Source organism: Betta splendens, chromosome 3 (assembly GCF_900634795.4).
Source record: "Betta splendens chromosome 3, fBetSpl5.4, whole genome shotgun sequence".
NCBI classification, from domain to species: domain Eukaryota; kingdom Metazoa; phylum Chordata; class Actinopteri; order Anabantiformes; family Osphronemidae; genus Betta; species Betta splendens.
Genome location: NC_040883.2, coordinates 930,495 through 955,472, shown reverse-complemented (window position 1 = coordinate 955,472; position 24,978 = coordinate 930,495). Strand labels below are relative to the sequence as shown.

At 49.3% G+C, this 24,978-nt stretch overlaps 4 protein-coding genes across 7 annotated transcripts in view; 2 read left to right on the top strand and 2 right to left on the bottom strand.

Annotated features, from left to right (window-relative positions):
• LOC114852224 (ras-specific guanine nucleotide-releasing factor 1-like) overlaps positions 1 to 5,770 on the bottom strand; it is a 22,239-nt gene extending 16,469 nt beyond the window's left edge. Inside the window, 5 exon segments of the mRNA XM_029144490.3 lie at positions 1 to 234; positions 468 to 560; positions 996 to 1,143; positions 1,926 to 2,032; positions 5,260 to 5,770. The exon segment at positions 1 to 234 is cut by the window's left edge and continues 20 nt beyond it. Of these exon segments, the coding sequence (XP_029000323.1) occupies positions 1 to 234; positions 468 to 560; positions 996 to 1,143; positions 1,926 to 2,032; positions 5,260 to 5,535 (858 nt within the window). The 5' untranslated portion in view covers positions 5,536 to 5,770.
• Positions 5,771 to 15,103: 9,333 nt separating this feature from the next.
• Positions 15,104 to 18,562, bottom strand: si:ch211-107o10.3 (uncharacterized protein LOC407663 homolog). Of its 2 annotated transcripts, none has more exons than XM_029144393.3 (7): positions 18,429 to 18,562; positions 17,070 to 17,210; positions 16,778 to 16,969; positions 16,535 to 16,696; positions 16,320 to 16,436; positions 16,000 to 16,204; positions 15,104 to 15,890 (listed from the first exon to the last, which is right to left on the bottom strand). In XM_029144393.3, exons 1-7 carry the CDS (start codon positions 18,529 to 18,531, stop codon positions 15,794 to 15,796), a joined length of 1,017 nt encoding a protein of 338 aa, XP_029000226.1. In that variant the 5' UTR covers positions 18,532 to 18,562; the 3' UTR covers positions 15,104 to 15,793. The 2 variants fall into 2 exon arrangements, with proteins under 2 accessions (XP_029000226.1, XP_029000227.1); XM_029144394.3 differs by lacking the exon at positions 18,429 to 18,562 and adding an exon at positions 17,758 to 17,980.
• tmed3 (transmembrane p24 trafficking protein 3) lies at positions 18,530 to 20,599 on the top strand. Its single transcript, XM_029144395.2, has 3 exons — positions 18,530 to 18,679; positions 18,976 to 19,221; positions 19,744 to 20,599. The coding sequence occupies exons 1-3, from the start codon at positions 18,530 to 18,532 to the stop codon at positions 19,975 to 19,977; spliced, it is 630 nt and encodes a 209-aa protein (XP_029000228.1). The 3' UTR covers positions 19,978 to 20,599.
• Positions 20,600 to 20,831: 232 nt separating this feature from the next.
• LOC114852186 (isocitrate dehydrogenase [NADP], mitochondrial-like) lies at positions 20,832 to 24,866 on the top strand. Of its 3 annotated transcripts, XM_029144390.3 has the most exons (11): positions 20,832 to 21,084; positions 21,357 to 21,448; positions 21,643 to 21,808; positions 21,881 to 22,041; positions 22,107 to 22,250; positions 22,317 to 22,453; positions 22,530 to 22,681; positions 22,746 to 22,858; positions 24,209 to 24,306; positions 24,388 to 24,480; positions 24,556 to 24,866. In XM_029144390.3, exons 1-11 carry the CDS (start codon positions 20,985 to 20,987, stop codon positions 24,638 to 24,640), a joined length of 1,341 nt encoding a protein of 446 aa, XP_029000223.1. In that variant the 5' UTR covers positions 20,832 to 20,984; the 3' UTR covers positions 24,641 to 24,866. The 3 variants fall into 3 exon arrangements, with proteins under 3 accessions (XP_029000223.1, XP_029000225.1, XP_029000224.1); XM_029144392.3 differs by lacking the exon at positions 20,832 to 21,084 and having other exon boundaries at positions 21,351 to 21,448; positions 21,618 to 21,808; XM_029144391.2 differs by lacking the exons at positions 20,832 to 21,084; positions 21,357 to 21,448 and adding an exon at positions 21,499 to 21,518 and having other exon boundaries at positions 21,618 to 21,808.
• Positions 24,867 to 24,978: the final 112 nt, after the last annotated feature.

Sequence of the window (24,978 nt, the reverse complement as noted above, 5' to 3'; positions counted from 1 at the left end):
GACGTCGTCGTGTGTGATGGGCGGCTTCTTGGAGCTGGCGGCCATGCGGAGCGGCCGCAGGAAGTTGTTGACCAGGATGTGCAGCTGCTGCACGTATTCGGCCTCCGCCTCCAGCATGCTGAACACCACCTGGTTCCTCTTCCTCATGCTCTCGGCGTGCGGCGAGCGGATGTAGTCCTGGATGATGGTTTTCCACTTCCTGCGACAAATCCAGCCACGCAGGAAACTCTGGACCTGGGATGAAACGAAACCTGAAATCCACCTTCAGATACTAAAAGCGTCTTTTACCAACACAAGCAACAGATGCAGGTGTTAGTACTGAGTCACTAGTACAACTGTACTAAGAGCTCATAAAGACGAAGAGTCGCCTGCTCTGATCTCAGGGTGACTTTTGCTCAGTCATAACATCGGATCAGCTTGTTGAGTAGCTGCGGTGCGTGAGGACGACAGCATCAGCAGCGCGTCACCTTTTTGATCTTCTTGATCTCCGTGTCGTTGTCACTGGGGGGAACCTCTGGATTCAGCTGGATCTTCTCGTTGTCCTTGAGCAGGCCACTGATCTGGAGTCAGACACAATCCGGTGTTTATTCAACCTCGTCACATCCTTCCAAAGCACTTCATAGTTTCTGCGTCTGTGAGTTTTAGTCCATTTACAACAAACTGAGTTATGTTTTTGAGTATAAACAATTTCAAACCAAACTCTGCGGTTTCATGTAAAGTGTAAATGTTGAAAGCAACGACATGAAACAGGCCTGGAGCCATTAGAGCTCCAGGCAGAGGCAGCAGGTGATCACTCTGTGGGGCAGACGTGTCCGTCCGGAACAACAGAAGCTCACGCTCATGCATATTCTAAAGCTTCTATTCAATAGGAGCCAACATCAGCACATTAAAGACCACACACACACACACACACACACACACACACACACACACACACACACACACACACACACACACACACACACACACACACAGAATCACCAGTGAGCAGTTACCTCTGATTTTAGCCGCTCTACCTCGATTTCCCCGTCCTCGATCTGTTGTCGAAGTTGCTTGGCAACCGTTTTCTCTGTCTCCACTATTTGGAGTAGATGGAGATACTTCTGCATGAGGGTTTCATGCTCTGTAGCCAGGTTCCTGTAACTACACACACATTGAGCAGCTCATTAACACAAGTTTTACTGGCTCTGAACAGATGTATGAGAGCAGGAACAGACTGTTTTGGACCATGGACCTTACATCCACACGTAGCTCAAGCACTTATGCAACCACTTCTTCAAATAGCTTATTGGGCTTGCACAGCACACTCAGTAAAGGCAGTAAATAAAACCTCATTTTCAATCTGGACGTCTCCTGACAAACGAAGAAAAAAAGCTTCATTCATTTAAAGCTTCAACTTATTAGAACCTGATCCAGAACCAGGAGCCTCCACAGCAGAGCTGCCGCTCCAGGTCTTCGCTGACCTGCTGTTTACAACCCCACGGTCCTGTGACTGAGCACTAATCAATGCTGTCTTTGGTGAGGCCGATCAGTTGACCTTTCCTCATACAAATGCACACTGTTGACATTTGAACTGATCTCTGTTGTTTATCGTTCATGAGCCTCCTTTGCCTCTGAATTAGATCAAGCACCTTCATCATTAAAGTCTCACACCTAAAGCCACTGGCACAGCAGCTCAAGTCACATGACCCTTGACCCTTCACACTGGGATTGGCCCAATAAACCCCCCATAAACCTGCTGAGCCTGGAATGAACTCATGCCTTTAAAAACGTTTCATCTTACGGTTTATGGGATGCTATAGTCTCCAAATGCTTAAACATCTGCAGGAAAGGTTCTGACAGTAGGTATTGGTCAGGACACACACACACACACACACACACCTTTGCTCACTGCACATCTGTATAAAGGGTCATGTGTGAGGTACCTGGCCTGTGTGATAGCAGCCACCCACTCATCGCAGTCCTTGACGTCCTCCGTCCGCAGCTCCAGAGCCTTCTGGTTGTCATGATTGAATGTGACTGTAAAGTAATACTGAAAAAAGGAAGAATTAATGAATGAATGAATGAATGAATGAATGAATGAATGAATGAATGAATGAATGAAGAGTAGACACTGAATATGTGACCAAAAATGTTTCTTGCCCCTAATAAAACAATTTATAATTTTTAAGCATTATATACATGAAAAATAGAATTTTAAATGGTTTTCAAATGTTTCTTTAGATACAAATATGCTCCGATACTTATACTATGTGTAAAAAAAATTAAGTAACCTTTACCTGAAATCTATGAAACAGGTTGGTCAGCAGTGTTATGCAAATAGATTACATTAGGTTAATGCAATTTTACACATAAAGCTTGTGTTTTGTTTAAATACCTGATTTACAGGTAAAGAGGAATTTCACATTAACGGTCATCATCAGTTTATGGTTACGGGAAATATGTACAAAAAATAAGAAAATAGATAGATGATTGATCCCTTTGGAGAGAGTTTGTTTTCTAATGGAAAAAACTGGGCTTGAAATGACAACCTTCTGAGGAGCTTCACACTCCTGTAGCGTTCCTAATATGTGGCTGCTAATGTTAAAACATTAACGTTGCATTAACTTTATGTAATGGCATAACCCTAACCTGACTGAAAGACTTTACATTAAATGTCACCTCTTACCTTGTATTTATGCGATAAAATTACATGGAAAATGTACATGTGATATAATTACAATACAAAGAAATCTAATTAAAGTCCGAGCAGTGGTCGTCACATCACTTCATATAACACTGATGTCTTGTAAACAGACCCCGAAAATCCATTATATTGGATTTTTCTCCGTCCCAAATGTCAAGAGCGAATCATTTGTGAATGGGAGTAATATTCTATGTTTCCTGACGAGCAGCAGAACGATGTGCGTCCCGTCTCCTGCTTCCTGTGAGCTGGTGTGTCAAGCCGTTCAGCCTTCTATATTTAGCTCCATGTCACACGCACGTTATCGTTCAGTGGATGTATGTAGCAAAAATTAAATTAGTTTATAGAGACAAATAAAAATCTAACTGAAAACGATGCATAGAACAAAATAATTGAAGTGCACCAAATAAGACTGTTTATATAAATCACTCAAAATATGATAACAGGACAGCAATGCCGTTAACTGATCCAGTTAAAACTGGATCAACAAAGTCAGAAAAAAGCTGCTTATAGTTCAGCTTCACCTCCATGGGGTCCAACCCCATATCTCTCACTTGTAACTGAAGAACAACGATGAACAATGTTGTTCCACCCTTCAAATGCACTTTTCAGATGCAAATAGGGGTTGCCACGGTAACAGTGTGCCTAAACCTAGCTCTCCATCGAAAGGGGGAATAAGAACATTTAAAAAGTGGAACGCTCCGACACATGGCCACCGTCACTGACCCGATCTGCTCGTTGATCTGCTGCCACACAGTTTTCCAGAAAGCAGCGAGGAAGCCTGAATGTGCTCAGCCACCGGGAGCACTGGTTACTGCTGGTGTCCTTGTCTCACCTTACGGTTCAGAGGCGGACGCACGCAGGAGGCAAATATAGAGTTTAATGCAACAGACTCCCAGTTGATGCGCAGCTGTGGAAGCATGTCCACGTATGACTGTAAGAAATCTGAATCCATCCCCACATACACAGAACACTGTGTTAAGTTAATGGAGGCTTCACATCGATTAAATTAGCCGTTGAAATAAATGAAGTAGAGCAGCCTGCATGAAGAGCTGCCGTTATGGATGTCACTTAGTTCACATGGCATCCACACAAAGCAGCATGTCCTTCATCTGATGCCTTTACAGACAAACTACTTCGTATGCTTGATTGACAACATAGACGGTTTGCCTGTGCCTGCCAAGATAGATTTCATAATCATCTTAGTCAGTGCAGTGGTGAAAACAGAGAAAACCTCAAATATTTATAGATCATGATGTGTTGCATAATGCAGCAACCACCAAACCTATATGTACCAATAAATATGAAGCAGACGTCATATGCACATCTGCATATTAATGTCTAAGTGTCACTGAGACGTGGCAGGAGAGTTCAGCACCATGGACAGAGACAAACACTGTGAAGATGTGACTCTGGGATTTAATGCGAATCCAAGCAGATGTTAAGTTTCCATTATATTAAACGTTTCTTTAATCAGACTCTTTGCAGGTTTTAAAACACAGTTTTACTGTACATTTAGCAAAGCTGTAAACACAGTTGTTGTTACCTTGACTTTGTTGTAACAACAACTCTTCTCATGTTAATTTGAATTCGGACGGATTAAACTCTCGTCTTCATCAATGTGTGGAGATGCTGCAGCTTTCAGAAGGTGACTGCAGTCACAGCTGGCAGCAGCTTGACCGCTTCTCTGGCCTCACAGATGCTTTAATGCCGAAAGCTTTATTCCTTCCAGCAGCAGTGCAGCCTCTAAAACTGTTTAGCAACAGGCCACTGTGTCTTCTCAGGGATTATCTCTGACTGTGTCACGGGGGCATGAAAAAAGTGGAAATTATTTCGCCTGCGCACGTTAATCCGTGGGGCTAAATGCCCGAGGAGTTAAAACGAATGAGGGATGAGCTGATAAACAAAGGCATGGCCGAGGTCTCGGTAAAGGCTGCCATTAGCAGCCCGGCGGTAATGACTGCGCGATCAAATGAACCAAGTAGCTATAAACCGAGGAGACGCAGTTGCCAAGGTAGGATGCTATTAATATCAAGACAAGGAATTAAATCAATACGTCAAAACGAGCAGGAAAGGGCAGCCCTCCTCCGCAAAATGGCAACCTGCAAAGTTTGGATGCAGTTTAAGTTCAGTACACACGCTGCAACCGCAGAACGTCGGCGAGTCCTAAAAATAGTGTCTTATATGTGCGTGATGCGTTTCACGTTATAACGTCAGTGGGAGAAGAACCGGAGGAGCGCACAGCCCGTGTGCGCAAAGTTGCTACGGCGCAAACTCTGGAGCAGCGTCCAGTTTGCGCGTCGTGCATTTGATGAGTTACCTTTGAGGCGAGCTGGGCTATTTTAGTGCCGGATCGAGACAATCAATCACTTAGGATGACGCCATTACGTAACACAAACGGCAAATCAAGTATAACGCAAAAGCATCTGTGGGAAGTTGTCTTAGGATAAAACAGGCGCAAACCGCGCCGTCTGCTCCGTAAAACGGAGCCGCGGCAGCAGCAGCATCCGCGGACGCAGCCGCGCGGACAGACGCTACCTGCAGCGCCGCTCGCCGCACGCGCGTCAGCATCTCACCTGCTTCTCCAAACACTCCTTCGCTGACAGGGACGGTTTGGGCGACGGCGCTCTGTCACACACGCATCCCTCTAACAGGTAGAGTCCGGAGGGGCGTGAGCTGGAGTCGTTCTCGAAATAAAACAGCATATTCTGCAACAAAGCGAACCACTTTGAATGCCATTTTGTGTTGTCGGAGCTCTTCTTACTCAAGCAGCCTCGTCTCGTTCCGTCCTTTTTGGCCAAAACGGCCAGATATGTGATGTGGCCGTCGTTGAGGCGCACGCCTTTCTGCATTTTGGCTCCGTCCGTATGATCTGCGGGGATGCCTGCGGATTCTTACATCTTCTTCTTCTCAGCACCCCCGAAACACGGTGAGACTTGGTGGGCAGCAGCCCACTCCCGTGAGCCCGTCCACAGTTGCCACGCTTGAAACGGCGACGCTGAAAACGAGAAGAAGCAGAAAATGCGTTGCGGGTAAAGAATCAAACCGAATCCGCGCTCCGAAGCTTTTCTCATGAGCCCCGATCGCTCATGATGAGGATTGAAGTGTCCGCGTGCATAGCCTGCACACGCACACGCGCGCAGCATCCCGCTCTCAAAGGGAGGAAACGCAGTCACGTGACGTGTCCCCGGAGCAGAGGATCGCAGCACCTTGGACCGAAACCCCGGGGACGCAGCCGGTTCGATTCGGAGCAGGCGTCACTATTAGTGGATATTTTTATTGGCGTGCGTACAATAATAAGTCATTAAAGACGTCGCTATTAATAGTCCAATTCAATTCAATTCAATGCAAATCAATTTTATTTATATAGTGCCAAATCACAACATCGTTAACTCAAGGCACTTTACAAACTAAGGTTTAAGACCTCACACAACTAAACCCAACAGATCCGCAGTGGAGAGGAAAAACTCCCTCTCTAACGAGGAAGAAACCTCCAGCAGAATCAGGCTGGATGTGGGCGGCCATCTGCCTCGACCGGTTGGGGTGAGAGGATAGAGAGAGAGAAAAGCACAGCAACAACAACAAGCAACAAAAGAGCACAGGCGGCATGGTTGGACCAGAGACTGGACACAGGACGGTTGGACCAGAGACTTGACCGGACACAGGACGGTTGGACCAGAGACTGGACACAGGACGGTTGGACCAGAGACTGGACACAGGACGGTTGGACCAGAGACTTGACCGGACACAGGACGGTTGGACCAGAGACTGGACACAGGACGGTTGGACCAGAGACTGGACACAGGACGGTTGGACCAGAGACTGGACTGGACACAGGCAGGATGGTTGGACCAGAGACTGGACACGGGCAGGACGGTTGGACCAGAGACTAGACTCGTCACAGGACAGTTGGACCAGAGACTGGACACAGGACGGTTGGACCAGAGACTGGACACAGGACGGTTGGACCAGAGACTGGACTGGACACAGGCAGGATGGTTGGACCAGAGACTGGACACGGGACGGTTGGACCAGAGACTGGACACAGTCCAAAACGACGAAAGACTGGACTGACTCCTGCAGAAAACTGAGACTCCTGCATTTTTTGCACTTCTACAGATGCAGATTCAAAACAGGAACAGTTCCAAAAGTTTCCTGAGGTTTTATTACACATTTATCCAATACAAAAACTATACTTGAACTATATTCTTTCTATAAAACTGATTATCTGTCTCTTCACTCACTCTGTCCTTCACATTTCTAGGAAAGAGGATGCGAGTGTTCCAGAGCAGACTTCCTGTGGCTCTGTCCATATTTGCAGTTCCTGCGTGAAGCGCTGCTGAGTCGCAGGCAGCCACTGATGGTGGCCAGTCAGAGCCTTCTGAGTCTCACTCCGGCTTGGACGGTCCCTCAGCCTTTGTCCTTGTCTCTTTCAGGCCTGTTCTGCTTCTTTTATGGAACACAGAGAGAACTGAATGACAAAAACCTCTGAGTGCTGTCCACCGCTGGTGCATTTACATATCTGAGAAGGCCAGACAGACACTCATTAGGGCTGGACCATAATTAATCCTGGATTAACATATTGGGGCAAGGACACACACAATGGTTTGTTTCATCACAGGGCGTTTCACAGTCAGATCACAGCGCGTGGTCTGTGTGGGACCATGAACAGCTGAGTGAGCTCTGCCTCCGTGTGTTCAGCGACCTGCTGCTCAAGTCGCTGCTGTGTTCCCTCCTTACGCTGCGGCCACGCGTGGGATGAGGCCGCCCCAGGCTCAGCTCTGTTGCAGGTCTCCTTCCATCCCATAAAGGGCGGTGAGTCCCCCTGAGGAGCGACGCAGAAGCCTGGACAGCAGCCGAGTGATGGCACTGGCAAAGGTCACGAAGTGAATCCCAGTCCGAACCCGCGGCCAAGCTGCACGCAGCTTTTAGGGCCCAGGTGCTTTTAGGCAAACGGGATTTATGTAGAGGACTTTTTCTGGGTTTCTAGGTTGCTGTGCATGAGCCCAGCTTTCCTTAGAGGCGTCATCCACGTGGGGTTGAGTGTCTGCAGCCTCTGAGGAGCACATGAGCTGTTCCTGTGCAAGTCACTGAGCTCACTGCAGCTTTGAGGGCTTGAAACCTTAATAAAGTTGACACTGGACAAGATTGTTTGACGGATGAGCGCCTCCCTTCTGCCCCTTAACACTTTTAAATCAGTGTCTTTTTGCTGTCATTTCTTTCCTCAGAGGTGATCTTTGTTCTCGTCTGCCGTGGGATCAGTGCACACTTCCTCCTTCCTGGCAGCAGCTTTCAGACTCGGGGACTTGGCTGCAGCTCCACACTCTGCTGAGCGCTCGGTGCCGCATGCCGGGTCGCCACCTGGCTGCAGCGGCACCACCGAGCACAGACGCACACAGGACCGAGCGGTGAGAGGTGGACGGGGCGGCTTTATGCAGAGCTGGAGCCGCCACTAAAGGATACGGACGAAGCCTCCAGCTGAGGCTGATCTCGTGGTAAACACCCTGCACAGAGCTGAGCCACCTTAAAAAGGTCATCGCTGATACACCAGTAACTAACCCCCTGCCCTCCACCAGCCTTCCCACCTCACAGGTTAGGCTAACAGGCTGACAGGCTAACAGGCTGACAGGCTGACAGGCTAACAGGCTGACAGGCTAACAGGCTGACAGGCTGACAGGCTAACAGGCTAACAGGCTGACAGGCTAACAGGCTGACAGGCTGACAGGCTAACAGGCTAACAGGCTGACAGGCTGACAGGCTAACAGGCTGACAGGCTAACAGGCTGACAGGCTGACAGGCTGACAGGCTGACAGGCTAACAGGCTAACAGGCTGACAGGCTAACAGGCTGACAGGCTAACAGGCTGACAGGATAACAGGCTAACAGGCTGACAGGCTGACAGGCTAACAGGCTGACAGGCTGACAGGATAACAGGCTGACAGGCTAACAGGCTGACAGGCTAACAGGCTGACAGGCTGACAGGCTAACAGGCTGACAGGCTAACAGGCTGACAGGCTAACAGGCTGACAGGCTGACAGGCTAACAGGCTGACAGGCTAACAGGCTTACAGGCTGAAAGGCTGACAGGCTAACAGGCTTACAGGCTGACAGGCTGACAGGCTGACAGGCTAACAGGCTGACAGGCTGACAGGCTGACAGGCTGACAGGCTAACAGGCTAACAGGCTGACAGGCTAACAGGCTGACAGGCTGACAGGCTGACAGGCTGACAGGCTAACAGGCTAACAGGCTGACAGGCTGACAGGCTAACAGGCTGACAGGCTGACAGGCTGACAGGCTGACAGGCTGACAGGCTGACAGGCTGACAGGCTAACAAGCTGACAGGCTAACAGGCTAACAGGCTGACAGGCTAACAGGCTGACAGGCTGACAGGCTGACAGGCTAACAGGCTGACAGGCTAACAGGCTGACAGGCTGACAGGCTAACAGGCTGACAGGCTGACAGGATAACAGGCTAACAGGCTTACAGGCTAACAGGCTGACAGGCTAACAGGCTGACAGGCTAACAGGCTAACAGGCATTGGTCTCATAAATGCAAATGTCATTCAGATGTGGAAGTGAGACACAAGCCAAGCAGCAGAAGCCGTAGAGAACGACGTAGCTGTAGACCCGTTAAGGTCACAGCACCTGAGAAGCCAAAGGGCCCCACAGGTGACCATAGGGCCCCAGTTAGGTAGAAAAAAAAGGATTTTGGGCCCCACTCCGATGTAACCGCAAGGACACACACACACACACACACACACACGAGGCTGCGTGTGCTCAGGAACATGCATGAGCACAGACAGGACGGAGGAGGCTGACTCATGAAGGCATGTGTTCATTATTATAATGCAGTCAGTGTGGAGGCATCTCAGGCCCATCGTGTTCAGGGCCAGATGAATTATGGAGTTTACTGATTCATCAGCTGACAAGAGACTGAATGGAACATTCCACAAACATGTTCAATGTGGGCGGCGTGTGAAGCCATGTCAGAGCGAGGGTCAGACGCCGGCCTTGTGTCACACGGACACAGGTCATGGCATCAAAGCAGACAGAAACGAGCCAGAGAGGAGACGGCAGCATCAGAGCATCACAGCAAACCTGTGGGTCGACAGCAGTTCAATAATGCATTGTCTCTGAGCTGAAGCCCTCCATATTTAGAGAGTCTATTTGTGGCAGCAGCTCCACAGCTGCCCAGAGGAGAGAGAGGCATAATAAACCTCTGCTGCTCGGTGCACAACCCAGCATGAACACGCTGGGAGAGAGGAACCAGCCTGAGCCAGCGGCCGGGACGCGCTCAGAACCAGCACTGGCTTCGGATCGGCAGCAAAACCTCGGGGGACTCGAGCCTCAACCAGTGAATTAAGACAGATACACCAGTGAAGGTCGGGTCACTGCATCAGCTGCTCCACCAGTTGAGCCAGTACAAGTCCACACAGACCAGTGTTCAGCAGTGACGTGAAGCCAAGTGCAGAACAGAGCCGTTCTGAAGGCAGCGCTCGCTCGCCCTCTGCTGTCCACAGGTGAGCAGCTCAGTCCGCAGGCCTGATTCTGGCAGAACCCAGCAGCGCTGCTCCTCATCCACTGACCGCGAGCCTCCAGCTCCAACCACAGACCATGAGGCAGAATCCATCAGGTGCTCCGATGTCTCCGGACAGAACTTCACACTTACAAACAACACTTTTGACACCCTCATGACCCGAGTGATGTTTGGCCCGTCCAAACTGGCTCCAGTAAAGACACTGGGATCACAGTGGGACAGGACAGCGTTCCAGTAACATGAGGGCACATTTCTGCCCCGAGGAGTCTCACCGTGCACAGAAACTCAGATCGTTCTGGACCTCAGCAGAAGCAGAGGTCAGAGTGTGTTAATGACACCACGGCATGAGGATGATCATCGCGCTGTTAAACCAGGACTCACCGTAGAAATAATCAAATACCAGAAACCTGAAACTAAAGCAAGAAGCTCAACGTCAGTAAAGAGCGTTTTGGGCAGAAGCCCTGCGCTGCTGGAGGCAGCGATCAGGGACATTCCACTGGGCTTCACTGGACACCAGGAGGCTGCTCCCCTGCCGCCCCCACAGCTCCACCACAGCTCCCCCACAGCTCCCCCACAGCTCCACCACAGCTCCACCACAGCTCCACCACAGCTCCACCACAGCTCCACCACAGCTCCACCACAGCTCCACCACAGCTCCCCCACGTGCAGAGAGAGGGCGACTGAAGCCGAGCGGCAGGTTTCAGCCGAGCTACGGCTCAGAATCATGAGTCGAACATGCAAACGCTGGAGCTGCTCAGAGTCTGAGCCCCGTTTATGCGCTCATAGACTCACGTCTGTGCACATGGAGCTGTGGGAGAAGCAGGACCGAGCGCAGGAATGTGTCGGCTCTAATCCCAGTAACGCACAGAAGATGCTTTAACAGAGCTGCTCTGCTCCACATGAGCAGCTCTGGCGTCTGATGTTCTCACAAAAGCCCAGACCTGGAAAAACACAGACCAGCCACTGTTTGCTTAGCAGCACATTTCACACTGGTGAGAGGAACTGGGCTAAATGATCAGCAACAATGCCAGCAGAGATGGCTGCGGCCCTTCCTCTGCCAGCGCTACGCTAAGACATCACAAAGCATCAAGAGCACGGCGTCAGCCGCGCGGAAGAGGCTGCGCGGCGCCAGACGCAGGAGAGCAGCTCCCGCCCATTTTAAACGCAGATCCTCCTTGTTGCTTGTCTTGTCACGATCACGCTCGCCTCACGTTAAGCAGCTGATGGGAACCGTGCAGCCCGGTCTGAGGCAGCGCGGCGTGCGCTAAGCCAGGTGGACAGCTGACTCAGCGCCGCCCTGTTGTCTGTGTGCTCACTCGACAGTGGCTTGATCTCGGGCGACAGAATGCAGCCTCGGGGCCTGAACGCCCCTCACCAGCCATCTGAAAATCCTCCTCCCGGACCGGGCCTGGAATCCTGATCCTCATCTGAGCCGAGTCACAGACACAGGCGCTCCCACAAACATGGTTTTATAGGAAATATCAGCGACATAACAATACAATACAGTATCTGACTCAAAAAGCCTCCATAATAACAGTGCTTGGAGCTCAGTGTCACACGTTTTACGTCATGGAATGGAAATGATTAAATATACTTTAAGCAGAATCTCAGCTCTGATCACATTGTGCTGAAATCCACTGAATCAGCATATTTCATCTTGATCATAGCCTCCTACTGGTTCCAGTTCATGCCGGCCTCCTGCTGTGGCTGGTTCCTCATCACTTCAAGCTTGGGAGGGGACGGTTTTCAGCAGTAAAGGTGCAGGTGACTCACAGAAGCAGCTGCACACATGCACAGACTCGTCCACAGGTAACTGCGGCCTGCTCTGCTGCGTTCAGCGTGAATGCAGCCAGCCTGCATTCCCTCAGCTGCCTGAGGTGGAGGCCGTTTCCTGTGCTCTGAGAGACGGCTTCACACCCAGAGCCGTCAAGGCCTCGTCTGGATGAACCCATGTTGCTGGGGGGGGGGTTCATGCCACTGCACCTGTGTGCGATGAGAAGCCACTGCTGGTCTGTGTTATGGGCTCCTCACTCAGACCGATCAGTGCACGGTCCGTGTTTGAAGCCAAACAGCCCTGGAGCCACAGAGTGAGCTCTTTGTGCTGTTTATCTGTGAGCAAACACAAAAATCACATATGATGGGCAACAGCTGTTGGTCATGTTGAGCAATTTCCTTTTACGGTGAGTGGGTCCCACGAGGAGCCAGTGGCCAAGGAGCAGCTGAATACCACAGCAGGTATGTCCACAGTGGAATGTGCCTCTCAGCCACACCTGTGGGGGACACGCCCCTCGGCCCCGCCCCCTCGCCCCACTGGCTCCGCCCCTTCAGCCCACTGGCTCCTCTCCGGTGACTGACGGCTGCAGGAAGCGCTTGGCTCCGGTCCAGGAGCCGGGGGGCAGGTATGGCGAGGTCTGAAGGCGAACCAATGGCAGCCAGGCGGGGCTGCGGTGGAATAAAACTCATGAGTGGGGTGTGTCTCCCACAGCTTCGTCAGCAGGCAGACGGTGAAGGGCTCCTGTGCAGACTGGTTGGAGCCCAAGCGGCCGCTCTGAGGGAGACAGACGCGCGTCCTCCTCCGTGGGCTCGTCTTCTCACGGCCTTTCACACTTGGAGGGAAACTTGACTGAGGACCGTTACACTGCTGCAGAATGAAGCTGGTCTGTGGTCGCTCACATCTCCTTATCACTTTTCCAGCCCAGCTATAGATTGTGCATCCGTTGGACGGAGAACTGATAAGGGCATGTGCATGACATTACCTGCAGACGACCGGCTCCGACAGCGTTTGGGGCGATTTACTCACTGAATTCCTGTTTGTTCATGTTCCAGGCAGTTTTCAGTCTTCTTCTTGAGGTTGTTTGCTGTAACTTTGGTCTGAGATGTGTAAATAAATGGTGTTCAGCAGGTTCTGAATGCTTTTGTGCTGAATACTTTTACTAATCCTTATAAGAAACGATGGTTTGTCTTTGAACTGGCTAGTGATTAACGGCCGTGCAGAATCAGACCGGACCTCCTTGCAGGCGCCGCAGAGCACAGCTGCTTTGAACACGTTTCCTTGAGGAGCAGCTGCAGGTCCGATGTCGTTCTGCTTTTGAAAATATACGATTCCAAAACAATATGGTCCAGAAATGTAACGGCAGCGGGACTGTGATGAACTTGTTCACTCTGACAAGCTACAGCATGACTGATCAAATCTGTTATGTCAGTGACTGAGGATGATGCAGCCGAGGAACTGGAATAGAGAAATTAGGTGAGTAACTTCAGTTGGAGGGATTCCAACATGCTGAAGTTCTTAACACCCACAGACACGCTGCCACGCAGCGTCAGACTGAGCACGGGCTCCAAAACAAAACGATGAAGAGATGAATTCAGGAAGGTTCTGTTCCCACCTGTTGGAGAAATGCTTAACATTAAATAATCAAGCTTGGAATGAAGAGCTTGGGCACAGACTGTTTCCAATGAAACCGCACTTTTTGTGATTATCATTTTACACAAAAGCAAGAATTTTCTTGAACACTGACGACTAAAAGCGAAGCTGTTCTTGACCTACGGGCGGTTTTCTCACTTCTCTCAGGACGCCAGCATCCTGTCGCTGTGGAGGAGCGACGTCTTCCCAGCCTCCATTACTTCAGCTACACTGTATGTGTTCCTGCAGATCATCCTTTGTCATTTGTTGCCATTTGTTGTGAAGCCTTCTAAGATATGAGGATATAAACAACAGAACTCGTGAAAGAATAAAAGGACGTTCTCATTTAAATGTACTCGACCAGGCAGTAAGTTTAGGTTTGTTTAAATCACTCGCATAGTAGGAAGTGTACAAGGGCTGCATAACACTGTGTTAGTGCTTCAGTGGTGCTGGAGGACTGTTTAAAGCCCTCATAGCAGAGGCTGCACTCGTCCACAGCGCAGCGGATGCTGCTAAGATTATGCTTCGTTCCGCAGGGAGACTGAGGCCACAGAACATGGGGAGGACATTGTTAATGTACGGAAGGTCTCAACCAGATAATAGGTCAGTCAAGCAGAGGACGCTGGTCCCACTGCTGCCACAGGAGGCACGTGTAGCAACATACATAGAACTCGTTCAACTGTCAGTGACCTGCGTAGCCTCAACACATGGCCAGTGTTCACGTGGACCGGCTTCAGGTCACAGCAGCAAATGTCTGAGGAAGCAGAAATAACTAAGCACCAGATGAACATCAGGGGCCGAGGCTGCTGCGTGGTCAGTTGCTGTGTCGGTAACCTGCTCAGATGAGGAGGCAGCTCAGTTCACATCGTGTCCACCAGGTGGAGTCAGAACCGTTCTTCACTCCTCTAGGTTTAAAGTGGTTACAGCTTATCACAGACAGAACAAAGCTTCTGTTGCTGATGTTGCACATTTGCTTTAGATAAACCTTTCATGCAGAACTACATAGACCATAGTGTACCTGCTGTATTATAAAGACCCAGAACCTACAACATGTGACTAACTTCAATCATATTGTATATAGTATGTATTTTATTTATTTATCTATCTATCTATCTATCTATCTATATATATATATATATATATAGATATAGATATATAGATATATATAGATATAGATATATATATATATATATATATATATAGAGAGAGAGAGAGAGAGAGAGAGTCAAATCTCTAGACTAGAGAATGACAATTAACGACTCTTTACCTTTAACCTTCTGTCCTTTTCTTCGTGCAGCAGTGGTTGACTGGAAATCATTTCATGTGAATTCAAAAATAACACCATCTTACACAGACTGGATGGTAAAGTGACTCCAAACTACGGTTAAATCACTGTAGGAATGATTTTGATTTGATTATCCACTAATAAATCTCAAACATATTACGTCATTATACAGTAGTTGAATTACTGTCAAAAGGAAAACACTTTGGAAATTTGTTCTTTATTCAAAAATATGACACAGTTACTGTTTCCCTGTACACTTCAACACACGCAGAGTAATTCTCACACTTAGTAACAAAAGAGTCACACACACGCGCACACGCACACGCACACACACACACACACACACACACACACACACACACACACACACACACACACACACACACACACACACACACACACACACACACACACACACACACTTCATAGCTGCTCTCCATCTCCAGAGAAAACCTGGACCTCTCTTTGTTTAACCACTAGTAAGATCAAAGAGAATCTACTCTAAGTGGACGTGCAACAACTATTTTAGTGCAAATAGCAAATGTAGGAGTGACTGCCTTAGAAATTTTTTTCAGTTGTTGGTTTGGAGCATCCATCAAATCACAGGATGGATGTCTAAAGTATTACGTTTTATTTGACACAGAACGACTAGATGTACGAAAACTGCAAACAATCCAACCCAAAAAGCTACGAATGTAGATTAAAGCTACATCCTTTGTACTATGCAGCAACACATGGTGGTTATAAAGCTAGCACGGATGATATAGAATTGTAATATAAAGATAAAGCAATGAACCTGTGCACGCAAACTTCTTTGTGTAAACCATACGTACTGCTCCCAACAAAGTAAAGAGGGTAAAGATGCAGCATGCACTGGGAAGCCAGGTTTAAGCCAGGCCGACCATGGAAGCACTGAGGTCCCACAGCTTTTTAGCGGCAGCCTCATCCTGCGCCTGCGGTGCTGGCGACTTGAGGGCACAGTCACTGCATGAAAGAACCAAAGAAGAGGCTGAAAGAGGAAAACTCTCAGATTTTGGGGAAGCGAATAGTTTAAATCCCTCGGTGGAGGGGGTTTCAGTGCAGATGTACTTGCCTGTAGTAGAGGCCGCTCTCGTTTGCCAGGCTTTCATCTACAGCGCAGTAGATGGTGGTCTGGGCTCCTTCCCAAGGGCTTTTGATCAGCATTAGAAACGGTAGCATTAGCAGCTGCTTCCACAGGGGTAAAGAAGGGAAGAAGTGGCGACCTAGCTCGGTTTTGATGACTCCTGGGTGAAGGCTGTACACGGTCACGCCAGTGCCTGGGAGAAAATCATCATCAAATCCAGTGGAGAAACAATACGTGCAGCTTGAGATGATGGGGCACCAGCTTCCTTCGTCCGTGGCCTCGTTCTGTACAGGGATACTGTTTCATACCTTGCAGTCTTGAAGCCAGTTCTTTGCAGAAGAGCACATTAGCCAGCTTGCTTTGCTGGTAGCTCATGTCTCGTTTGTAGTTTTTATCAAGGTTGATGTCATCAAAGTGTATTTGACCTGCAGGAAGCAATAATCATGTCAGATCAAAAAGATCCAACAGTATCATGAAGAAAATAAGTTAATAATCGACTACAATAACAAAATGCTCCCTTAACCTTTCTCGTGTGCCAGACTAGAAACGATGACAACTCGACTTGGGGTTGATTTCTTCAGCAGGTCAAGGAGACAGTTGGTCAGCAGGAAATGTCCGAGGTGGTTGACACCAAACTGCATTTCAAAGCCGTCCTTCGTTTTCCACTTAGGACACATCATAACACCTACAGCACATAAACAGATTGGTTGAGGTGGTGGTACATACCCACACTTCTGCTGGTTAGAGGTAGCGAGATGTAAAATACCTGCATTGTTGATGAGGATGTCCAAGCGTTGCTCGTTCTGCTCCATGTCTTTAGCCAGGTCTCTGACGGACTGCAGCGAGGCCAAGTCCACTTTCTTTACCACCACGTTGCCGTTCCCACTTCTCTGACGGATCTCATCGGCTGCAATGTGGGCTCTGGACATGTCCCTGCAGGCTAGGATCACTCTGGCGCCTGGACCGACAGAAACACGGTCTCTGTTTTAGAAATAAACAAATAGACAAAACAACAAACGGGCCTGAAGGACGCTACTGAGCGACTACGCGGGTCTCACCTCTCTGGGCCATGTCCAGGGCCGTCTCTTTCCCAATGCCAGTGTTGGCTCCCGTGATGAGGACCGTTTTCCCATCCAGCCTGACCTTACTCCGACACGCTGCCCCAGCCATCCACCGGCGCAAGGCCAACAAGCCTGCTCCTGAGGACACAACGAGAGGCAATCATTACAGCCACAGCAGCTTATGGTCGAAGCACATTCACAATGATCGAGTCAAGTATTTAAACATATTTGGTTGTTTTCAGGTGGTTAACTACTAAAACTAGATACGATTTGGGGCCGTAAAGTGAATATGTTAATATGCCGATAGTCCAACCCTTCTACAGCAGCCCTGCAGTAGTGTGAAATAAGCTAATAAGTGAAAGTGGAAAGAGTAAACAAATAAGTCAAAGTTGAAAGAGTAAATAAGTTAATAAGTGTTTTACTGGTGCGTCTGTATTTTCATCATCATCATCAACTTTATTTATAAAGTGCTTTTGTTAAATCACAGACTAAACAAATTGCTTAACAATAAAACAAACAAACAAAACAAAACAACACAAGACTAAAGTTAAAGTGTTCATAAACACAAGCAACAACAACGAGCATTAATGGGTTGAGTTTTACTGATGCACCTTCGCAGCAGGACGAGCTGTTTTCTCCTCCAATGAACTCTGAAACTGTTAATGAAAACTAATTATCGACTTACCTGCAGTAAAGGCAACAGTGAACGCGGTGGCATGGTTCTCCACAAAGTCTTTAACCGCCTCTGCGTAGTTCTGCATATTTATGCCTTTTTAATTAGCTCTCCTTTAAGCAAAATCCTAATCGCGAAAGAAGTGTGTGACAGATTTCCTGTGAAGTTTATACGAGCAGTGCTGTTACGAGACAAACGGTGGGAAGTTTCCGTCCAGTGGTATTAAAACATTTCCGGGTTCGTGAGCAAAGTTGGGGCGTGGTTTGTGTGATTTCAGAATAAAACGACAGTCCATTTTCATTAGGTTAAATGTGGTGTTGTGAGTTGATGTCAGATTATGTCCCTCATGGATCCGAACTTTATTCAGCTCATGGCTGGAACCCTGCGCTCTCTGCATGGCTTTCCACTGCTGTCCATGCACAGGGGACTATATATGCTATTTAAAAAAACAAGCGCAATTATCTCCAGTTGCCAAACGTTCTAGACTACGTTTAAAATTCTAGGCATTTATTTTGAAACGAACTGCATCAAAGACATTCTGACCTAAGTTTATGACCAACCCGTCGCAGTTTGCTGTGGTTGTTCGCGTCTCTGGCTTTCAGTGCTTTAAATGTGCTTCAAAAACACTGTGTTTGCTACATTTTGTTACGTCTGATAACAACGGGGCAACAAGATAAACACACCTGTACCGGAAGTTGTTTGTGCTCCTGCCACGTCAGAGCTACACGGTTGTGGTCGTCGTCGTTTTTTTGGACGGAACCAGAGGAGCCGCCGTCCGCAGACCATGAGCCGAACCCTGAGTTGCGTCCTGCCGCTGCTGCTGCACGCGTTGGTGGCGTTCGGCACCGAACTCACGTTTGAGCTTCCCGGTAACGACAAGCAATGTTTCTACGAAGAATTAGAGAAAGACGTGAAGTTTGACTTAGACTTTCAGGTGGGTTAAATGTAAAAGTTGCACTTTAGAACTTTTTCTGTTTTAGTGAAGGTCTTTTCTACCTTATCGGTTCTTTGACGCTGCTTCCCATTCAGCCAATCACACGCACACGTGGCGGGGGACTCGAACCCGCAGTCCCGTGGCTTCCTGTGAGGATCCTGATTAATGGGCCCTCGACCTCCTCACCCTGAGCTCAACGTCTCATAAAAGCTCTATCGTTTCTGTTTAGTCACACACACCGCAGGGCTCTGGGTCCTGACGTTTACCTGCCTTGACGCCTGTTTTTCCTCCATCAGGTCATTTCTGGTGGAAACTATGATGTGGACTGTTTTGTCAGCGATCCTTACAACAATGTCTTGTATAACGAGAAGAAGAAGCAGTATGACAGCTTCTCTCACACCACAGCTGTCAGCGGGACCTACCAAGTCTGCTTCAGCAATGAGTTCTCCACTTTCTCCCATAAAACCGTGTACCTGGACTTCCGCCAGGGAGAGGAGAGGCCTCTGATGGCGGGCATGACGAGCAGCACCGCACTGACTCAGGTGAGTGAGAGGGAGAGCCGTCCTCCGGCCTCGCGCACTGTGCAGTGTGAAACACTGCTGTTATGACCTGACGGGGGAGGATGCACTCTGTACTCAGCCTGGGCCCCCAATAGTGTGCAAACAGTTTTAGGGGGTCTCCTCCCAACGCCGGAACCTCGGGCGGGTTAAGGTTGGGGAACATTCCGTCTCTTCAGTACAGTCATCTTAAAAACTACTCACAGTCGCTCTGAACAGTTCCTCCTGACTCGTAGTAGTCAGGCTAATGTTGGCTGCTCCAACCGGCCGAGCTTGATGCTGCTAGTCTCTGTCTGTTCTCATTAGAAAGAAATGATTTGATGAGTGTTATTCTACTTCAGGTGGAGGTAGAGTGTCAGAATAGCTTAAACTATGTCTTAGCCCACAATACACGAGACAAAGCATGTATTTAATATTGGTAGACAAGGAATATGAATGTCATACACGTCCATAAATATTACATAAAGCACGTGTGATAATTTGCCTTATATTTACACTTGTCTCCAGCTGGAGTCGTCCTGTGTCTCCATTCATGAGATCCTGAAGGTGGTGGCCGAGTCGCAGACGTGGTACAGACTGAGAGAGGCACATGACCGCACCAGGGCAGATCACCTTCTGGAGCGTGTGACCTACTACTCTATTGGGGAAACCTTCCTGCTGTTCGTCATCGGCATTGGTCAAGTCATGATGCTCAGGAGCTTCTTCATGGAGAAGAAAGGCTCTGTGGCAGTTAGCACTTAGACCACGTGAGCTTGGAAAACCATCTGTGAGCACGTGTTGTACTGTTTTCAGCAAATCCTGTAGGATACTTTGAGGAGTTCTCTCATTGTTGCCCTTGTGTTACTAAAATGCTGAACTGAAACAGAACACCACTCATTACTAGAAAATCCAATTCTTTAAACATCGCACAAATATTTATTATATTTTTATAGAGGTGCTCTGTGAAGCAAGTGTAGTCCAATGTATTGATCATCCAGCCGTTATGGCCTGGTGACCTGTGTAGGTGGGTGGATAAGGGATGGGTGGAGTAATGACCCAGGTGCCCCTGAAGTGGGACCATTATAGATTATTCTCTGGCAGTTAGAGTGAATGTTGTGTCACAGTGATAGTTAAGAAATGTTTTGTTTGTTTCAAGTGTGTTATGTTGGTTATTACCTTAATTCATGTACTTGCTGGTACATTGTTTTTTAGTGTCCTTGTTTGTCTCTTACAAAGTGCCTTATAGAAACTTTTCTTACAGGGTTTAGGTTTTGATTTGTACGTTACTGATTGATTTGATTCAGTGTTTATTCTTATGTTTTACATTCATGTGTTTGTGAAGAATGGTTTTTATTTTTCACTGTAAAAGTTGGGTCAAAAGGTCTGTTTTGGATCGGTTTTCTTTTTGTAAAACCTGTCAAACGATCTCATTGAAATCTGGTGGAAAATGATGAACCGTTATTAGACAGGTACATTTCTCGGACGTTTCCTTTTATTCCTCACTTCGTTAGTTTTAAAGAAAAGTCGAGCAACCAGCTACGTGAAGGACGAGACCGAAAGGGAAAACCGAACTTGTCGAACTGACCCACTGAACACGCCTGGTTCCGATTGGCCCGGAGTTCCCTACTAGCCAATCAGTGCAACGCATACTGAAGCGACGCTGACGTGTAGAACCCTCCAATACGCGCGACGTCACGACTTCTCGTTTTGCCGGCGTGTCGTTCATTCACAAAGTGAGAGCAGCTCCGCTGACCGGAACACACGGGAACATGTCGACCTACCTGAAGGCTCTCACGACCCGGTCCAGAAGTGCCGCAGCGGCGCTCGCACCGGTCTCCGTCCGCTGGGACACACCGAACCGGCGAAGCTGTAAGTCCGAACCCAGAACCAGAGCAGTGCGTGGTCCGGCCAGAACTCTTGTGTCCGGCACAACTGTGGCACCTACAGTATGATACTGGGTTGTTGGGTAGAACGGAACCATTGGCTCCATAAGTGGTCCAGTGACAGTTCTTTATATTTAAGTGCGACGCAACCGCGAAAAGTGGGTGACGGGTAAAAGCTGCTATCAGGCGTCATAAAAGCAGCTTCTCAGTAAAGAAGGTGCAGCGACCAACACTTCGCCCACTGATCACGTGTTTCAGACGCCACGAAGCGCGTCACGGTGGAGCAGCCGGTGGTGGAGATGGACGGGGACGAGATGACGCGCATCATCTGGGAGTTCATCAAGGACAAGGTGCGCTCCCTTCTTCCCGCTACAGCAGCAGGGCTGTTGGAGAGACCTGGGGAACGAGTAGAATAATGCAGTAATTACACTATGTCATTTATAGCAAATGTCAGAAAGTTGGAAGCTTTTTAGCACTGACTTTTACAAAGCAACTACACTCGTGTCATGTTATTTGAAGCTTGATAAGGTGTGTAACGCAACAGCTCATCCTGCCCAACGTGGACGTGGAGCTGAAGTACTTCGACCTGGGTTTGCCCAACCGAGACCGGACCGGGGACCAGGTCACCATCGACTCGGCTCTCGCAACCAGGAAGTACAACGTGGCGGTGAAGTGTGCGACCATCACCCCCGACGAGGGCCGCGTCGAAGGTGCGTCACCACTTTATTCAGGCTAAGTTGAAGCAGTGGCACACGGGTCAAAGGGCGTGACGCATATTTCAGAGTTTAAGTTAAAGAAGATGTGGAAGAGTCCAAACGGAACCATCAGGAACATCTTGGGAGGAACAGTGTTCCGTGAGCCGATCCTGTGTAAAAACATCCCCCGTCTGGTTCCTGGCTGGACGCAGCCCATCACGATCGGCAGACACGCCTTCGGGGACCAGGTAGGAATGAACCCGTGTTCACGTGACTGAAGCCTCTCACCTCCAGGTCCGGTCTCTCGTCTCAGTACAGGGCCACAGACTTTGTCGTCGAGCAGCCGGGAAAGTTCACGCTAGTGTTTTCTCCAGCTGATGGGAGCAAACAGAAGGAGTGGGAGGTGTACGACTTCTCCGCAGGGGGCTGTGGGATGGGGATGTACAACACGGATGAGGTAACAGGCTTATTTACAGTCTGAGATAAGGTTTCCACTTCCTGGTTTAATGTGTGGACCCTTCAGTCCATCAGTGGATTTGCTCACAGCTGCTTCCAGTATGCGATCCAGAAGAAGTGGCCTCTGTACATGAGCACCAAGAACACTATCCTCAAGGCCTACGACGGCCGCTTCAAGGACATCTTCCAAGACATATTTGAGAAGTGAGTAGCGGAACCCGGGGCCCTGGAGCGTCCCGAGCCCATTTAGCCTTTGCTTTTATTCTTCTATGTCTTTCAGGACGTACAAACCCGAGTTCGACAGACTGAAGATCTGGTACGAGCACCGGCTCATCGATGACATGGTGGCCCAGGTTCTGAAGTCTTCTGGTGGCTTCGTCTGGGCCTGTAAGAACTATGATGGAGACGTGCAGTCGGACATTCTAGCTCAAGGTAAGTGGTGCGTTTCAAGCACGTCTTCCTCTGGTGGTGCCGAGTAACGCTCGGTGTTCTGCAGGCTTCGGCTCCCTGGGCCTCATGACGTCGGTGCTGGTGTGTCCTGACGGTAAGACCATCGAGGCGGAGGCGGCTCACGGCACCGTGACCAGGCACTACCGTGAACACCAGCGGGTAAGAACCCAACCCTGCGCCAGCAGGTGGCGCCAGACACGTCTGGATGCTGCTCGCTGTCACTCAGTGACGGTTTGTCTGTAGCTGTGCCTGGTTCCGTCTGTAGCTGTGCCTGGTTCAGCCTGTAGCTCTGCCTGGTTCAGCCTGGTTCAGTCTGTAGCTCTGCCTGGTTCAGCCTGTAGCTCTGCCTGGTGGTTCAGCCTGGTTCAGCCTGTAGCTCTGCCTGGTGGTTCAGCCTGGTTCAGCCTGGTTCAGCCTGTAGCTCTGCCTGGTTCAGCCTGGTTCAGTCTGTAGCTCTGCCTGGTTCAGCCTGTAGCTCTGCCTGGTTCAGCCTGTAGCTCTGCCTGGTGGTTCAGCCTGGTTCAGCCTGTAGCTCTGCCTGGTTCAGTCTGTAGCGCTGCCTGGTTCAGTCTGTAGCGCTGCCTGGTTCAGTCTGTAGCGCTGCCTGGTTCAGTCTGTAGCTGTGCCTGGTTCAGCCTGTAGCTGTGCCTGGTTCAGTCTGTAGCTCTGCCTGGTTCAGTCTGTAGCTCTGCCTGGTTCAGCCTGGTTCAGTCTGTAGCTGTGCCTGGTTCAGCCTGTAGCTGTGCCTGGTTCAGCCTGTAGCTGTGCCTGGTTCAGTCTGTAGCTCTGCCTGGTTCAGCCTGTAGCTCTGCCTGGTTCAGCCTGTAGCTCTGCCTGGTTCAGCCTGTAGCTCTGCCTGGTTCAGCCTGGTTCAGTCTGTAGCTGTGCCTGGTTCAGTCTGTAGCTGTGCCTGGTTCAGCCTGTAGCTGTGCCTGGTTCAGCCTGTAGCTGTGCCTGGTTCAGCCTGTAGCTGTGCCTGGTTCAGTCTGTAGCTGTGCCTGGTTCAGCCTGATTCAGCCTGGTTCAGCCTGTAGCTGTGCCTGGTTCAGCCTGTAGCTGTGCCTGGTTCAGCCTGTAGCTGTGCCTGGTTCAGCCTGTAGCTGTGCCTGGTTCAGCCTGTAGCTGTGCCTGGTTCAGCCTGTAGCTCTGCCTGGTTCAGCCTGGTTCAGCCTGTAGCTGTGCCTGGTTCAGCCTGGTTCAGCCTGGTTCAGTCTGTAGCTCTGCCTGGTTCAGCCTGGTTAAGCCTGTAGCTGTGCCTGGTTCAGCCTGTAGCTGTGCCTGGTTCAGCCTGTAGCTGTGCCTGGTTCAGCCTGTAGCTGTGCCTGGTTCAGCCTGTAGCTGTGCCTGGTTCAGCCTGTAGCTGTGCCTGGTTCAGCCTGTAGCTGTGCCTGGTTCAGCCTGGTTCAGCCTGTAGCTCTGCCTGGTTCAGCCTCAGCGGATGGAACAAGCTTTGACAGGACGACGGGTGGAACGCTGTACAAACGCTGGTTCTGTGTGGTTGTCTTTCAGGGAAATCCAACCAGCACCAACCCCATCGCCAGCATCTTTGCCTGGACCCGGGGACTGGAGCACAGAGGCAAACTGGATGGGAATCCTGATCTGATCAAGTAGGACCTTCTTGGTGTCACTCCTGTTTGTGATGTGAGCAACTCCAGAGTCATGATTCACTCTGCACCTAAACTCTGCAGGTTCTCACAGACGTTAGAAGGAGTCTGTGTGGAAACTGTGGAACATGGTGTGATGACCAAGGATCTGGCCGGTTGCATCCACGGCTTGTCCCGGTGAGTTCACGCATGCACAGCGTTGCCTCCAGTGTTCAGCAGAATGAATTACGAAGCTTCTCCGTGATCCTCCAGCTGCAAGTTGAACGAGCATTATGTCAACACGTCCGACTTCCTGGATGCCATCAAGACCAACCTGGACAAAGCTCTGGGCAAGTGATGAGAATCAGACAAAGACCGGTGGACAGGTTCACGGGTCCGACCCCTTCACAGCACTGACTTCACTTCCTACTGGAAACAGTCTTTTTTATTTTGGATCAAGCGCTTGCACATTAATGTTAACTTCAAAAACATGTCAAGGACATTTTAGCTCCATTTAATTAAAATGGACCATGTAGATTTGATGCTTGTAACTTGAAGCATAAAGCAGAAACAATGATTCCCAATCACCGTGTGTGTTCTTGCTTACCTACATAACATTCTTTTCTAGAGCTCCTGTACTAACAAGGGGCAGTGATTTGAAGTGTAAAGAATCTGAATCTAAGGAGCAAAGCGCAG